Source organism: Coloeus monedula, assembly GCF_965178545.1.
Source record: "Coloeus monedula genome assembly, chromosome: 4".
NCBI lineage: Eukaryota > Metazoa > Chordata > Aves > Passeriformes > Corvidae > Coloeus > Coloeus monedula.
This window is the reverse complement of record NC_138784.1, coordinates 69,235,144-69,252,708: the sequence shown is the minus strand read 5'-3', so window position 1 is coordinate 69,252,708 and position 17,565 is coordinate 69,235,144. Positions and strand designations below refer to the sequence as shown.

The 17,565-nt window shown below is 41.8% G+C and overlaps 1 protein-coding gene across 1 annotated transcript; it reads left to right on the top strand.

Annotated features, from left to right (window-relative positions):
- Window positions 1-842: 842 nt before the first annotated feature.
- Window positions 843-5,121, top strand: MEIG1 (meiosis/spermiogenesis associated 1; the record flags this gene model as incomplete). The annotated part of the gene is made up of 3 exons (XM_082280302.1): window positions 843-946; window positions 2,796-2,958; window positions 4,993-5,121. The coding sequence occupies 3 exons, from the start codon at window positions 843-845 to the stop codon at window positions 5,119-5,121; spliced, it is 396 nt and encodes a 131-aa protein (XP_082136428.1).
- Window positions 5,122-17,565: the final 12,444 nt, after the last annotated feature.

Below are 17,565 nucleotides of genomic sequence, written 5' to 3'. Positions count from 1 at the left end.
TATTAGTGCTAGAGTTGAGGTTTGTTCTCTATGTTTGTTTTGCCAGGTCCTTGTCTCTGCACGATTTGTTTGTTTCCCCCCTTTTCCCAAATTTCCCAACTGACAAGGTCCCTGATCAGATAACCTTGCTGGAATAAACATTCTCACGCTCTTCACATGCCCCATGACTGGCCAGCTGTGGTTCTCATCACCACCTTCCTCATTTGCTGCTCAGGTTTGAGTCCCCATATACTGTTGTATGGCTCCCTCCCTTTCCTGTAATCCTGTTTTGCAGTGAAAATGGTCCTTGAGCAGATGCCTTAAAGGAGCAGATGCTCTCTTCCCACAAACCCTTACAGCTTGTGTAACTGTTCAGGAAACCATCATCTCTGAGCCCAGGCTAGTTAGGATTCCACAGTAATTGTGTTATGATTAACATTAAAAAATGTGTTCCCAAGACCAAAGCACTCACTGTTTACCCTAAATTAGGAGCAGGCAAACATTGTCATCTTAGCAAAGTGCACTTCACTGTTCAAAAATTCCCCTTAAATGAAAAGTGTTAATATTAAACTGGGTATTTTCTTACCATTCTCTTGTCTTCTTTATTTGCCTTTATCTGTCTGTTGTCTTTCATCTCTTCACTGAATTCTTGGCTGGAGTACAGCTGCCTCCTGCTCTGGTACAATGAAAACAGCTCTATGCCTGGAACTTGGACACACAATAGACAAAGAGTACAATTTTCAAATAGCATCCCAAAAATATCAGGATGGTGTTTTCATTATTTGAAGTCACCAAGCTGGAACTTTCGATGTATGTTCTTTACTTTTTGGGCAGGAGCGCCTGTGGACAGGCACTGTGAATTCATGGTGACTCAGGAAGTCCCAGACCTACCTACATGTCTTGAAGAAAAACATTCATTGGGTGAATCCAGAACCTCCTGTAAAGAAGTACTTAATACTAATGACATGTAAGTTATCATAAGACACTTACATTCATTATGGCTTAGCATTTATTAAGATCTAATGTTATTCCTAATCGTATTGACTGTCTAAAGTCAATATTGACTGACAACAGTTCTCATCAAACACTGATGAACAAATACAGAGCTTGAAAAATCCCATGATGGCTGCAAAAGAGCCCTTTTCAGCACAGGGAAAAAAAAAAATATTGAGATAGATATCCCAAAGACTACCCGAAATATTAAGAATAAGGATTTGCTTATCCTGTTAATTTGTATTTGATACCTCATAACCAGGTGGGAAGATTTCTTTTTTATTTCAGTAAATGGCTGCTTTGAATTGCAAAATGCTGCAATGCCTGGTAAAAGAATGTGTGGAGTACTGAACTGCAAGAAATGGTGAAGTGTTGGCAGAAAAATGCCCTTTTACATATTTTTGTTGATCTCTAATAAAGTGTGTTCAGTAAGAGATGAAAGGCCCTTTCTTTGTCTCTTGATGGCTCTCATACAAACAGATGACAGGTGTTCAGGCTTCTTTCTGCTAGTTTCACATCATGATAACAATAATTCTTGATATAATTTTCCCAAAGATTTTTATCCTGTGGTGCAAGACTTTTTTTCCAATTTCTGCTTTTCTAACAGACTAGTGGCATTTTGCATTTGATAAGATTTCAGCATTCAACTTTTCAAGCTCTCTGTTGATATGGGAACTTGCCAAGAAAATAAATTTTACTCCATGTGCAGGGTTTGGAGACAACATCCTACCCACAGGGAGGGAGACTATATTCATCCTCTCACTGCAAAATCCAGAAGCTTTCATTCCTTCCTAATTATACAGCTGAAGCTTGGTGACATTTCAAAACTAGGAAAGTACTCATCTCTGATCATACCTGCTAGGCATGATAGTGATACGTGTGTTTTGCTTGCAGAAGCAACAAAAGTTCTATTTGAGTAGCAAAATAAGATACACTCAGGAAAGTAAATGCAGTGAAATTCAGATATAAGGCAGAAGTCAAATGGTTCATATTTCTTTTCATATAGTTCAAATCCATCCCTGGTGAGTATCCACTGTCTGCAATTTTTTATTGCTTTTTTGTTGCTGTTGTTTTTAATTTGTTTGGTGGTTTGTCTTTTTTTTTTTTCAGTTTGAGTTTCAGCTTGCCCCCTCTCTGCTCTTTTCAGGTTTAGCAGTTGATTAACTTGTTTACTGTGTCTCAGCAGACTGAACAAATGGGTTTTGTGTGAGGAGGAAGTCAGTGGCAGTCAGTTGGATTGGGTGAAGGTAGGAAAGGGTGAATTCTGGCAGGCTGTGTGCCTTGTCTCCTTATCCAGTTTATCTGTCAAGACCTCATCTCTGTTGTCTGCACTGTGGCTGTGTGACTGGCTGCACACTTCTCCTTCCCCCTCCTCTCCTCTCCTCTCCTCTCCTGAGTGTTTGCTGTTCTTCAGTAACAGCCCAGATCTTCATTCTGTGGTTCCCAGTTTTGTGTCACTTCAGGAGCAAGAAAGAAAAATCTGGAAATCTGCCTGCCTGCCCCAAGGGGACAGCAAATGCGAAGATGTGAAATTTAAAAAATACTGCATTTAATATTTTTTTAATGCATCAATTTGCACAATTAAGTTTTAGGAAGGTTGAGTCAAGATGTGTATGGAAGTACAGATGAGTTGGGTTTGTTTGAGATCAAGCAGTGCATTTAATTTGATTCCAGCTGCTTATAACTTCTTCCTTTTTTAACCTCAGACTTTGAACTCTGTAATTCCTTTATTTTAAATTTTGTTTTCTATCTGTTACTCTGTGTCCCCAACAAAATCACTTGCTTCTGTCTTCTCTATTTAATTTTCCTAAGTCTAATTTCAGGAAGAAGTCTGAAGTTTCTGAAGTCATGAGTAAAGCTGACATGAAACCAAAATCTATGCATCGTGCCAAAATATGGTCAGATGATGTAGAGAACTTATACAGATTTCAGCAAGCTGGATACAGAGATGAGGTGGAATATAAACAAGTAAAACAAGTTGATGAGGTAAGATTCAGAACTTTGAAAGGGTTACTACTTTAAACTTCTGTCTCATGTAAAATGATTAAATAAGAATGGAGATGCAGCTTATTTCCTTTCATTTAGGCTAGGTTCTGATACAGTGTTTCCTCACAGGTCTGACTTGAATTTTGGAGCTGTTGTTTACTGTGCAGAATACCTCATTTCACAGAAGTGAAACAGAAACACTGCCTAGCCTGTGTTTTGCTCCCCCTCTCTGATGCATTTAGAAGCATCACAGATCTCTTTGAACAGATGTAGCTGATCTCCAAGGGAATAATTCAGTATTGAGGGAAGAAATATTTCAAAGTGAGTTCTCTGAAGCTTCCCCATTACTCTGTCAATAGACTTGACAGGAAACTCGTTGGTTGTCCACGGAGTCAGTCCTGTGTCATTGCTACTGCTTCGGTTTGCAGTTGGATTATGTGGTAGCACAGTTGGACTTTGTGCACACTCAAAACTTGGCCTCTGTCAAAATGATGTCCACAATGGAAATATTTGATGCCAGCTGTGCTAAAGGCAGTTGTGACACAGGCTCTTGTCAACACCAAGGACTTGTGCCTCTGCTCGCTACAGTTGGTGGTGATGCTCCCCAGCACATCAGATGAGCTATTGAGTAGTGGCCAAATATCCAGTGGCTACTTGAGGTTCAAAACAGCAACCAAAAGGTTAATACAGGGAAGAATGCATCATCTTTCTTACAACTCTGTAATTTATCTCCCAAAGCAGCAAATATAGTATGAAAACCACAATTTTAAAAGATGTTGACCTCCTGTGCACATAAGAAAGCACAGAAAGTTCCAAGAAACTCACTCCCCATCCAGTTAACTCACAACACAAAAAAACATCGATGTGCATAATAAGATACAGTTTATTATTTTATCATGGACTCTGATACCACTGCAAAAGCTGTGGTATGATTTTCAATAACTGCAGAAGGAAATCGTGTAATTATTGTGGTAGGATCTGTGTGTTTAAGATTTATGGCAGGGCACAACCACTGGCAGTTAAACCCTGATGAAAGTTAAAGAACACCACTGAGTCATTGTAATGTGAGTGTGTATTCTGTTCCAGTCTGCCAGGGCCTGGCAGTGATTCTCTTTCAACTTACACATTCTGAAATGTCTTGTTTAGTCCATTTTAGGTTTCTGTAATGCAGTTGTTACTAAAGATGCAATTATAGTGTAGGTAGAATGAATATTAAGGCTGTTATGTTTAGACAGACAATGCAAATAACACAGCTGTATGCCTGAAGTCATAAGGTAAGTGATGAAACCACTTCTGGGGCTCTCCAATTAGAGAATGTTCTAGTTTGACATCCTGTTGTCAGCTCTGCCTTGAAGAGAAATAAGATGCTTATTACCTGATTTTTAAGGTTTAGTTTAATCAGAAGTAGTCATAGATGCTCAAGCTGAGAGAGCTATTAAAGCCATAAAGCTATTGAATGTGCAAATGCTCAAGCCTTTAATTTAAAGCTTTACACTGTGGAACAGTGAAGAACACCAGAGTGGCACTGGGTTTATGTGGGGTTGATCCCACCATTTTTAAGACTGACACAGTCTGCAGCTTACTTTATTTTCATGAAATTGCTAACTAAAAGCACATTTTTTATGGTCAGAAGGTCTGAAAGAAACCTTTAAGTGTATGTCAGTCTTACAGAAGCAGACTCTTGCAGCCTCTCAGATTACTGAATAACTGAATAGCATCAATGTTATATTCCTAAATCAGATATTTTAAAAACTTTGACTTGACCAATTTTAAATTAGCCTGTCAAATATGTTAGATTCCTATCTCTAGGCTTTTCAGATCACATAAGTTTATGCTAAACCTGAAAACTGGTTTCTGACATCTTGTTCTCAGTCTGTTTTTAGAAGTTCAGCAAATTAATAGAAAAGTAGTCTTTAGATGCAAATGAGGGTTTCCTATGGAATTTAACCCTATATTCTTTGCAAGGTAATGAACAAACATCATTTAATGTGAGCATGTTCAGGTGATTGCATGTCCTTTTTGTTCTGCTTGTAGGTAGAGTGCTGGCCAGAAACTGGATTTGTTAAGAAACTTCAGAGAAGGGACAATACATTCTATTATTACAACAGGCAAAGAGAATGCGAAGACAAAGATGTCCGCAAAGTGAAAGTTTATGTGTATTAGTGTTGTTATTGTTCTGGTTGGTTTGTTTTTATAAATAATTTCTTAAGACCTGTAAGTAAATTAATTGTGTAATCTGTTTTACCTTAAGTATCCATGTCATGCTTAGATAGGAAGGGGAGTGCTGGAAATGTAGAGAAGCCTGAACTATAGACATAGAAGCTTCACCTTTCCCTCCTATAACCAAAAGTCTTATTATTCCTCATTTTCCTGGTTACAAATGCTTTGACATAAAAAAGCTGGCAGATGGGCATCATATATTTCAGTTAACTGTATAGCATCCATTGTAAGCAAAGGCATCAATCTTTATTCCAAACAATATAATCTTGTTGACACTGGTTAATGTCAGCCACAGTCTCTTGGTGTAGCTAAGGGTTATGAGACTCCAAAGGGCCAAAGTAAGGCCAGAGCACTGACTAAAAATCCCTTGGAGCAGAGCAAGAATAACAAGCAAAGAATTTAAGTGAAGGACACTGAACAATCAGCCAGTGCTGAGCTGCAAATATAAAGACTGGTTATTGTGATAGAAAGAGTCACAACAGAAATGTCTATCTATCCCCAAAGTATTTTTGTCAGGTGCCAGTATTAATTACCCTAAGAGGAAGTATTAATTGACTTACTAGCATATGCCTTCTTGCAGGGGTGGATTGTGGATTTACAGGTGTTGGGAACATGGGATATAAAACTCCAGGGAGAACATGAAATCCACACTCTGTAATATTTAGGGGAAAGTGACATACACAGATTATGTGTGGGATTTCTGGGCAGAATTCATCTCATCTAACTTGGAATGTCACATTATCAACATCCACACCTGATCCTGTCATTTGGACAGCCTTTGTTCTGAATAGAGAAAAGGTCTTGTGAGCACAATTAATTTCTTTTAAGTGCAGCTATGTAACATTTTCTTTGAATGTGCTGCTGTGACGTCAGCTCTGCAGCAGCTGCACATACCTGGGCTACTCTGAGACACTCGATAAAGATGAGGAACTGTACTTACCTTCACTCATGAGGGGATTTAACTAAAATACTTTGAGATGCCAAAACTCTTGATAATTGACCAGTAGAACAGATTATTGTTATGTAAACCAGTAGGTGTGTTTGTGGTAGTTACAAAAAAATTGCTATTAATATTTCCTATCTCTATACTGTTGACCAAGGGTATCTAAACTCAGTTTTAGGCATGAATTAGCAGTGTACATTTGACCACCTGTCTTATGGATATTCTTAATTTATTTGAGCCTAAGATGGAGGCAGACTCGAGATGAGAAATAGAGAACTTACAGCTCCTAGTCGAAATAAGTATGGGTGCAATATTTAAAAGACCTCATTGACAATGATTGGTGGTGATCTCATCTTATTTAGACAACTTGGAAAATATTAGCTTAAATTTGTATGAGCTCTGCTAGAGAAATGACAGAAAGATACTCTGAAGCAACTATGAAACATATTCTAGGAAGGTTTTAATGGCATATAAAGAGAGAGTTACTGCAGTGTAGAGAAATAAAGCATTGCTACCATAAATGCCACTTCAGCCTTTCATTATTATTTCTTTTATATTTGGAGTGCTCTAGATATACTTTTTAAAGACAGGACTTTTTGCATACTTTGCAATTAAATAGTGGGAACAGAACAATTACCAGATAACCCATCAATTTTGTCGCTTTAGTTTAGTGGATCTCACTTTGTTAACTTCATAGATTCCTAAAAACAGTCTTCCAGTGGACATGAAGCAGCCTTTAAAGAATTACACAAAACATAGATGTATTGTATAGCCAGCTCAAATTTATTGTCAGAAATTATGGCTATCAGCACACACAGAAGAAGTGAGAACATTTCATACAGCTATTTTCTCAGTCTATAATAAAGACGTAGTTGGGCATTCAAGAACAGGAATTAAAACTGCAGGTAACTTTTTAGGATTTAATGTGGATTTTTTCCCCAAGAAAGATTTTTAAAAGTTGAAACACATGTAAGAGATTGTTCTGGGATTCATTTATTTTACCTAACTCCTCAATATTTTTGCAATACTGCTGGATGCTTCTGTCTATATTTTAAAACCATGAGTGTGCATTTCATGCAGCCCATGGATATTTCCCTTCAAATGAGTAGCATGGGAATTCATGTTCCACTTTATATGAGTTGACAGATCCTTCCCACTTTGAGAGAGTGAATTACCTATATTTTATTACTTACATTTTTCAGCATTTTCAGTGTGCAAAAAGATTGAATCTCACTGTGAGATTCAAAAGATTCACAGGATGAAAAAGAGAGACAAGCCTTGTAATTAGTAAGACCAGTTTACAGAGATGGCCTTTGTCAGGACAGTGCTGAATTTGGGAGTTCTCTCTGTTCATTAGTGAAACAGCAGGTTTTGTACTGGCAGTGTTGGTTTCAGTTAAAATTGTCCTTTGACATCCAGTTCATGCCAAACTTAAGGTAATGTAACCACTGCTCCAGCCTGCCAAAGTTCCTCCTGACCTGGCTTTGGTGTTCAGCTGTGCTGGCTGAGCATGAGCTGATACTTGAGTACCAACAAGTTTTCCTCTGCTGCCTGTGTGCAGGATGTATCTTTCACTCAAAGAGCTGTCAAAAGAACTCAGTGTTTTATCTGATACATCTGTAACTGAAATATCCCTACCTCAGTTTTAAGCAAGTGGAGCTTACTTGTCTCTTAAGCTATGAAGGAGTATCAGAAGTAAGCGATTTGGGGAAGCTGGGCTTTATTTTAAGGGTGACACAGCAGTACTTATCACCATAAATGATTTCTGAACATCATTATAAAAACTTCTTTACTGAATTTTAAAGAGCTAAAGCACATCTCTCAAGTTTTATTGCCTAGAGATGAAAATATGTGCTATTTTTCTGATTTGACTCTTATTAAAAAGTAATTCTGTGAAAGTACTTTCCCAGGTACTTATCTGTAGGTATTTCTCTTATCAGGGAATACTGTAACGCTCTAATGGTCATTTGCAGCAGCTCAGGGAATGGCAGTGGCAAGGCTTTCTGTTAGCTTGCAGCTGCCTACGCCTCATCTACTTGGTTTAATTCTAATTCCCTGCATGGCTTTGTACAAGAAGAATAAATCCTTTCTGTGCCTGTTGAAGCTCACAAGAAGTAGGTAAAACAAACTTCCAAGATCTATTTTTCAGGCTTTTTGTTTGACAACTACATGTGAAATGGCAAGAGTGCAACCTGTGCGTTCCAGGCTGGTGTGCTCTGTTTTTCAGCCTTTACTGGAATCTGTTATGGATCAGTATTTTCTGACAGTGATGCCATGGTTGGTTGACTGCTTTGCAGTCACAGCAGCTCAAAGCTCTACAGAGAAGGATGGTATAAGTGTTTTGATTTTCACTTAGGCATCCAAATGGAAAGTTGTTTTTCCATCTCTGAAGAGAGTTGAACCTCAGCCTTTTGGTTTTCAAACATGGTTCCATTGTTTCAAAGTGTTGAAAATGATTGGCCTCAAACTCATTAAAAACAACTTTCTAACTCACCAGCTGTTGGTGCAGCTGTTCCTCACATGGCCTGTGCAAATGAAGGCTGCCTGAAAGCAGCTGGAATGGAGTTCTTCTATGCTCCTTGCAGGTTCTCTCCTACTAATCCAGTTCCACTGGATTATTTCATGCATTGGATCTGCTTTCTCAGTACACTGCCTGTGCTGAGCACTTCTTGGCAACTTGTAATTACTTAATAAAACACAGTTTCTTTCTTGTTGCAATTAAGACTTTGCATGTAATTCAAATCTGAAGCCCAACACCCACTCAAACAGCATTTGGGATGGTGACTGGGGAATGTCTACTGTCAGTAGAGTTCCAGGGTGGCACCCAAAAAATCCCTGCAATGTAGCTTTGAACAAACACAATCATTTTTATAGATGGTTTGTTCTGCCAGTGTATTTACATCTCTCAGTGTTGAGACAGACGATCTTTGCTGCCTGTTGCTTTTGTGGCTCTTCCTTTCCCTCAATACTCTTCCATATTCTCTGCCTTCACAGGCACTCCATGCTCGTGGATCTCTTGAAAATCCTGTCCAGTGTCCTCTATCCTGGCTCCCTCAACCAGCCCTGGCTCAGACCTTGAGTCTTTTCCAGGGGCTGGCACACATAAAAGGTAATTAAGGATATGATTTAATAAGAAGGCAGGCCAGACTACCTTCTGAAGATTCAGGGCCAGGGCCCAGCCAGGTGATCATCCTACCCAAACGCTGGCTGACATGTCTGATCCCTCCAGCCTCCTTCCTTGTCATCTTCCCGTACTTGTTCCACCCTGATCCTTCCCTTCCTGTGTCTTTGGTCATTTCCCTAAACATCCTGACTAAGTTTTGTGCAGTCCCCCAAGCTCCCTCAAATACCCCTTAAAATTCATACTAACCATGTTTTTTCCATCCTATCAGTTACAAAATTGAGGTAGATCGTCTCCAAAGCCAGAGTAGCTCATTTAATGGCCCATCAGTCAGTGCCTGGCAAGCTCTGGCTTCCCTTATTGTCTCTCTCATCACCTGCTCATTAATGGTTGTGTGCCTGCGTGTTTAAATCACTGTCTTTCCTCGTATTTTGTTACTTCTGTGAATTGTTTGGAGTAACCAAACAATTTAGTGAAGCAGATGCTCTCCAGTTTCCCACGTGCTCGTGGCAGCCTCCCCGACAGGCGCTTGGCTGCGCGTTGAGGGATGATGCAGAGGCACCTACGCGCCGGAGCTCCGCGGTGCTGCCGCGGCTGCACGTGCCTGGCAGGCGGCAGCTCGAAGGGCGTGGAGATACAGGGAAGGGAATGCCCAAAAGCAGAAGGAGGAGGAGGAGGGGGAAGGGAGAGAAGAAGGGGGCGGGTTCAGGGAAGGACGAGCAGGTTCAAGAGTCAAGCACACAGATGCAGCAGCATTTTGCCAACAATCTCGTACACACAGAAACCTCCTCCCCTCCTGGCAGCTCTTGCTGGTTGGGGAAGTAGGGTGTGGTCCCAGCTTCTCGCTGCAGATGTTCTCCTGCCTTGGCAGGAGCACCCAAATACCTCATCCAAGGGGGAGCGGCTCTGCACGGGTGGATCAGCTACCGCCAGCTGCTTGGGGGTGGAGCAAAAAGCAGGGGGACTGGATATATGGCAGATTCTTCATTTTTACCCGGGGTGTCTAGAGGATGTTTGCTGTGCTGTCCTGGGGAGCATCCTCGTGCCAAGTACACGATGTTCCAGCCAGTGCTGGGATGTGAGCGAGAAGGAGCCAGCAGGTGGGCTGCGAGTGCGAGGAGATAAGCGCTAGGATGCTGTGCCTGGAGAGATGGGCTGGAGCCAGGCACACTTGACACAGGGATGTGTTGGGCGGTGTTTCTGGAGAAAAGATCATGGTGTCCCTGCAGATCGGCCCCTTTCCGTGGCTCTGGTCTCCTGAAGCTACAGACAGTGGAGCTCTTGCTCTGTGGTGGTTACAAGTTGCCAGCTCCTATCCTAACCTCCCTGACAGATACATCTCCATGTTGTTTAGAAAGAACTTGAATCACAATCCAGAACGACTCTTCCTTCCACTGACTCTTCGAAAAGGAGGAGGTCTGTGTAACAGAGCTGAAAGATCACTGTTTGGAGGAGATGCTAATTAAAAACATGAAATATCTCTTTGATAGCCTATCATCCAAAACTTTGGTCTCAGCAAATGAGAAATATTATTACACTTGCAACTACAAAGACAGAGATTTATTTAAAACATCAGTGGATTAATATTTTGTCAGACCAGACCAATATTTCAACAGGGAAGGTAGGTAGGTAGGTAGGTAGGTAGGCAGATAGATAGATAGATAGATAGATAGATAGATAGATAGATAGATCTGAAGGATGAGTTCAGAAGATATGTTTAGAAGAGATATTAATTGCTACAGAATGTATAGTCCAAGCAGATTATTGAGAATGCAAGGCAACAGAAACAAGAAATATAAAAACTTCAGTATGTTACAGACTTTAAGACGGCATTAAAATATCACCAGGAATGTTAACTTAGGAACAGCTTCTCTGTTATTTACAATTTTACCATTTATATCCATCAGATGGGAAAAACATCACACCAAATGTTCATAATTCCTGCTTTACTATATCAGAACAAAGTAGTAGGATCCATCTACACCAGATGAAATAATTTACCATCTGTAGCTGAGGAGGATGTGGAACATCACCTGCTAAATACAAACACTTTCAGTGCAGAAGTCTGTACATTCCCAGTCTTAAGATCAGCAGCTCAATACTCTCATTTCACTCATTTCAGATCTTAACAAACTTTAGAAAACTGGAGACGTGCCAGAGAACTGATGGAAGGTCAACATGAACCAGTACTTAAAAGGGAATGAGACTAGACGATAAACAGACTGTAATCAGGGATAAATTAATGAAGTGGTTACACTGGGACTCTGTCAATAGAGGTAATAAGTATTTTCCACTGATACATCTTGTCTGATACAGATGAGGTGGATACAGAGTTGTAAGACAGATACAGAGCAGGCAGAGGTTTTGTTTCTGGAACATTATTGTACTGCCTGAGGACTAACACAGTTTCCAAACACTGTCATCAGTCTCAGCCCAGAGTTACCTGACTATAAGCAGTGACGTGCTGTGAGAGACCCCGAGATGAGAGTCCACATGCTCAGACTCCGTGAAATCCATAAACGTTAGTAAGATAACAGCTCCCTTGTGCAAAAAGGATTTGCATGACTTGCTTTTCAATTCAGAGGCTGTAGCCACTGCAGGTTTTGAATTGCACCTGCCCATGGAGAAGAAAAAAGCCTGTGGTTGGGGCAGTGCCAGCTGGAAACATTTCAGCACAAGAGGCAGCAGTCTGGATTTCAGGCAGATGTTTTAGTCAGCCTCTGGCTAGCCATTGTTTAATGGAGTGTGTGCCTCAGGAACACCGAGTTTTGGGAAGAGAATCTCCTTCTCCTGGATGTGCTTGGATGACTGGTAGCCTTGAGGTGGCTTGGGAAGATGAACGAGCAACACAGACCCTTGATGCCAGTGGGATGACCTCTCAAAGTGTGCTTGCTGTGGGCAGAGAAGGTTTTACATCTCACCTCTCTGCAGACCATCACAAAATCCTGCATTTCAAGGCTGTGGTAGTGCCAAGGGGAGCATATGCACATGATAAGGAAGGACAAATAGATGGATAGTTTTCTTTTCTGTTCATCCCACTGTGGAAAGCTTAAATGACAAGATGGAAAACCTGCAAAATCAGGAGGTGATACTGCTGCTGTGTGTCCTTTTGCCATTCAAAGTAGATTTTTCTTCTTGAATATCAGTACCAATGGAGATTTCCCTGTGATATTCCTGCCACCTTGGCGGGGTGACAGGTGGTGTCTGATTTGCAGATGCAGCAGAGGAGGGGCTGTTTTGCCGTTCAGCTGGTGTGTAACGAGCAGTGTCACACAGAGCTCTTTCCTCTGCTCTTCAAAGGGGCGTTTTGAAGCAGCCCCACAGCTGCTGCCCCACTTAATGTCTGCCACCAGCTCAGAGGAGCAGTTGGTAAACTGCTTATACATGTATCAGAAGCCCAGGAGGGAAATTTGCATTATATATGCATACACATACATATATTAATGAAATGTTTATCTTTTTGAACATATTTTTTCTCAAAAATAAAAAATATTGAGGACATTTTTCTCTAAATCTATCAAACACTGTGACTCTCAGCTGAGGTTTTGGAGCATGAAGGAGCATATGGGAAAGCTTCTGCAATACTTTAAGTAAGATAGTGTAAAAGAGGGAGAATCCACAATCCTCATAAAACTCAAATGCTGAAAAACCCACGAGAGAACGAAGATTATAATGAATAATTCAGAAAACACATCCTTGAATCAGAATGTTTCAGCTTCCTCATTTGCTCAGTCTCCCACCTGATCTCCAAGAGCTAAACATAAATGTGAAAAAAGCGAAATGAAATAGTCTTGTAGAACCGTTTGAAGCCCGCTGCCTGCATCCTGCAGCTCGGAGGGACGCCACGGGCTGAGATTCGCACCGGATCTGTGAGCTCGTGCCTCCCTCTGCTGACTGCCTCCCCAGACCGCTCTGTCCTTGGCTGGTTTTCCCCTCCCGTTGGGCTGATGCTCCTCCCGATGTCTGAAGCAATGACAGTAAAGCCCAGGGAGCTGCTGGATACGGGCTGTTCACATCAGCCCCAGCTCCACGGTGCCAGTGGGTGACACTCCAGCAGTGCCGTGTTCCCTTTGTGGCATCTGCCCCATGGGTCCCAGTGCCACTAAGGTTCTCCATTAACACTGAATTAATGCATGAATCCTTGTTTAGGGGGAAAATCTCTGAAAGCTGTAAGGCAGAGACTCGAGGAAAGTTACCATAAACTGAGAGATGCAGGCAGAGAACTTTGGCTACATCACTAGATTGCACCTGGGCTATACTGGAAATACTTCACTGATTTTTTTTTTTTTTTTTTAAGTTTGAATATATCTGTAACACCCCTTGGTACCAGTTTTAAAATCTTTTGGTCCTTATAGGCAGCTACTAAGTAAAACTGACCGTGGGAACTGCAAAACTTAAAGGTTTTTGATTATCTTCTCCTTTCCCACACCCTCTGCAGAAACTTCCTGTTCTCTCAGCAGAACATGTGCCCCCAGCAAAGGCAAGAAATGTATAATCTCAGCATGGCAGGACTAACTGAAAAAAATCATGCCCCTTGCTCTGGGGGGAGGTGCATGCTGGCTGTCCTTGAGCTGGTTATCTCTTGATGATCTGCCAGGGCTGGGTGACCCTTTCTCTAGAGGGAGTCAACCCCAGCTCTTCTGGGATGATGGAGAGGGATCTCAGTGTTGTAAATGTCTTGTCCATTTATTCCTCTTCCAGAGACTTTCCTCAGGTCAGGGGCTGCCAGAGACGAGATTAAAGTCTATTCTAACAAACCAAGTTTGTTAGTCAGGTTTCCTTTGGACTTGAAAGCACAGATGAAAACAGCTCCTGGGTGTTCCAGGAATTTTGTGTTTTGGAAGCTTTGTTAGAAAGATCTGAGGAAACTGGTATCCTTTCAAAATAAAGTGTGACAGGTAGAATAGCCCAAGGACCATCGTGCTGGGAGCTGAGGGCTTATTTAATAGTGCAAAAACCAATTACCAGGCTGTAATCAGTAACAGCTGTGTCAGGAAGCTGAAATCGCTATGGGGAAGGAGACAGGCGAGCAGGGCCTGCTCTTGCTGGAGCTGAGACTGAGATAAATTGCAGCAGAAAGCCCCTGCTACCAAAGAGTTATGGAATAAATTGATGCATTAGAAGCCTCAGTGCATTAGATCACTTGAAAGAACACGCAGAGCATCAGGGAGCCAGGTTGGTGAGGGGCTGAATGCAGCACTGCCTGCCCAGATGAGTTACTGACCCCCACCCTGGGACTTCAGCAGCCAGCTGGTGTGTTACAGAGGCAGCAGCATCAGTGACAGTGATATATAACTAGCCTTGGGATATATAAAATTTTTCATATATGTGCTGAATGAAACCTTTACCCAGAGAGCAGGGAAAAACACATGATGACTTTTAATATAAATAAAATATGAGATAGGAGAAAGCATATATTCTTTTATAGTCTGTGGTGCTGATGTTCTGAAGAGACTCCAAAGCTCTCTGCAATTTATGGGTCATATCTATTTCTTGGAAGTAATTCAAGGAATATTTTTGAGAAAGGAGAGCTAACGCTCAGCATGTAAACCTTAGAACTGCTCTAACAGATGAAGCCAGCTGCAATAAATGTAAAACACACTAAATAAGACCAAGGGAGTTGTGTCCAACTTGAGCAGTTGTTTCCAACCTTTCCAATGTTAAACCACCTGAGATTTCCTTTAATATTACTTCCTCCAGTAAAAAGCAGGTTTTTTATTTCAGACCTGAGAAGCACAGGTAGTTTTCACTGAAGATTGATATACTTTGAACTGTAGAAAAAAGTGAATCTGTTGGGTCTGTTATGTTAATGGCTCAATCAGACTCACTCCACAAATTAGAGCTGCTGTCTACCAAGTGATCACATCACCCAGGAAGCACTTTGATGTACAAGTGAGTGCTCCAGGTGGGAAAGATGTAGATTGGTTAAGTGGAGAAGACGTGTAGCACTTAAAAAACAAGATACTACAACAAAGCATGGGCTGAGAAACAAATAATTCCCCTGTTCCGATATTCACTGATTATTGATTCATTGTTTATTATGTGCAAGTAACAATTTGTGGTTTTCAGCAAGTTTTGCCTGTGTTTTGCATTTGTTCTCAGTTATTCAACAGATGTTGGAAGAAGGTTATATCCCTTTGTCCCGCTGAGCCATAACTCCAAGTATAAATGCAGTACGTGATGCAGGGCACTTCCACACTTGCTTCCCTCCAGCCACCCCTGTGCCCCACCCAGACCCCACAACCCCCTTGGTATTTAACCTGGGCACAGCTGGAGCCTGCTCAGGAATATAATTAATATACAAGTGCTGCAAAATGAGCACAGAACCAACCGTTCTGTAGGTCAAGAGCACTTGTGTGTCAGGAAGCCACATCCTTCACACCACAGGATTGCTGCTTTTCAAGTGGTTCAAGAGGCCATGAAGAGTCTCTCCACTGAGTCCTGGAGACCTTTCTTCCCCAACACTTAGCCTGGGAACAACTGCTGGAAGGTCACAGGAGGCCTTTGTGGCATCCCACCCAGTACTTCAGCTCAGGGCACAGTCAAGCTCGTCGAAACTGTGATAATTTTCCAGCCTTGCTTGAATTCAATACTTTCCATCTTTGAAGCGGCAGCGCTTTGGTCTCTGAGTGTGTTGAGCGCAGAGGCTGAGAGGAGATCGAGTGCTCCGGAGCCCAGTGTGCACAGCACGGCCCCAGGTCAAGCGGCCCCGGCAGCACTTGTGACCTAAAATGACAGCAGTGTTTCGCAAGAGAAGTGGCTGATTTCACCGGGCTCTTGCTCAAGAGCAGGGGAGCTCCGACGTGCCATGACCAGCGGCCTGTGGGGGACCCTGGATGACAGGGGCTGACGGGAATTGGAGCCACCAACAGCACTGCTGTTCTGAAAGTTCATATCTGCAGCTGGTGTTCTTCTTTCTGATCTTTTCACCTACAGACCTGGCCTAGAAATATTTTCTATCCAGCAAGAAAGAAATGGCCATGCTATTTCTGCTAAATTACAATTATAATTAGGGAAGTTTGTCTTTCAGGGCAAAAAGCCCCCTGAAAATCCTGGAGAGGTGCATGGCAGGGAGAGCAGGGTCGGGGGGAAACCACAGGGCTCATTTGAACAAAAAACATCTGTCCTGGAAGCCATGACATTTAATGCATCTTGATTGGTTTATTTTCATCCTCGAATGCACTTGGAGAAAGGTTGTATCCATGATGGTCTAGGGGATATCCAAGAGGAAAGCTATTTTCTGAGAGCAAGTGATGTAGTTAGAAGAAATGAAATTAATTAAAAAGTAAAAAAAACCACAAGCCAACAAAAATAAATTAAAATTAACATAAATAAAAGTATAAATTGAAAATATAATTAGAAAATTAAAAGAAATTAAAATAAACTAAAAAACCCCAATAAAATTAATGTCCCCAGGCTTTCTCACATGCAAACCCATCTTCAACTCCAAAGCAGCAGCAGCAGCAAGCTTTATCCTGAGCAGAAACAATATGTGGGAAAACTTTGGCTAAGGAATGTATACATCAAAAGTTTTTCACTGCCACCAATCCGAGTACCAGGAATAATCCCTCTCTTTTATCTAATTTAGATGGGTAACTCATGTAGGGAACTGGGAGGAGCACATGTAAGTTCATTTTTCAGCTCTAGCAGCATCAGATGTTTAAAAATAAATAAATAAATAAGCCCCTCCAATAAAATAAAGCAAAGTAAAGTAAAACAAAATTAAATACGAAGTAAGAAAATTACACCACTATAAAATAAAGGTTAGGTTGGATATCAGGAAGAGGTTTTTCACACAGAGGGTGGCTGGCACTGGAACAGGCTCCCCAGGGCAGCGCTCACAGCACTGAGCCCGACAGAGTTCAAGAAGGGTTCGGACAACACTCTCAGGCACAGGGTGGGATTTGTGGGGTGTCCTGTGCAGGGCCAGCAGTCGGACTGGGGTTACTTGTGGGTCCCTTCCAACTCAGGATATCCTGCTTCTATGATTCTATGAGAGTAAAACACCATAAAGGAAAATAAAATAAAATTTTAAACCCCCATAACAAGAGCAATAAAATAAAATTTAAAATGAGAAAAATCAAATCGAAATCAAATCAAGTCAAGCTCCTTTCTCCGAGCTGCCATAGCTCGAGATTTGCACATATACCGCACATTTGCACATAACGAGATTTGCACAAATACCGCAACTTCGTTGAGCAACAAACCGGCGGCAGCGCGCCCGCCCCTCCCCGCGCAGCCCGGGCCGGCGGCTCCGCGCCCGCGCAGCTCCCGCGGGGCCGCGCCCGCCCCTCCCTTCCCCGTGCCCCGGGGGCGGGGCGGG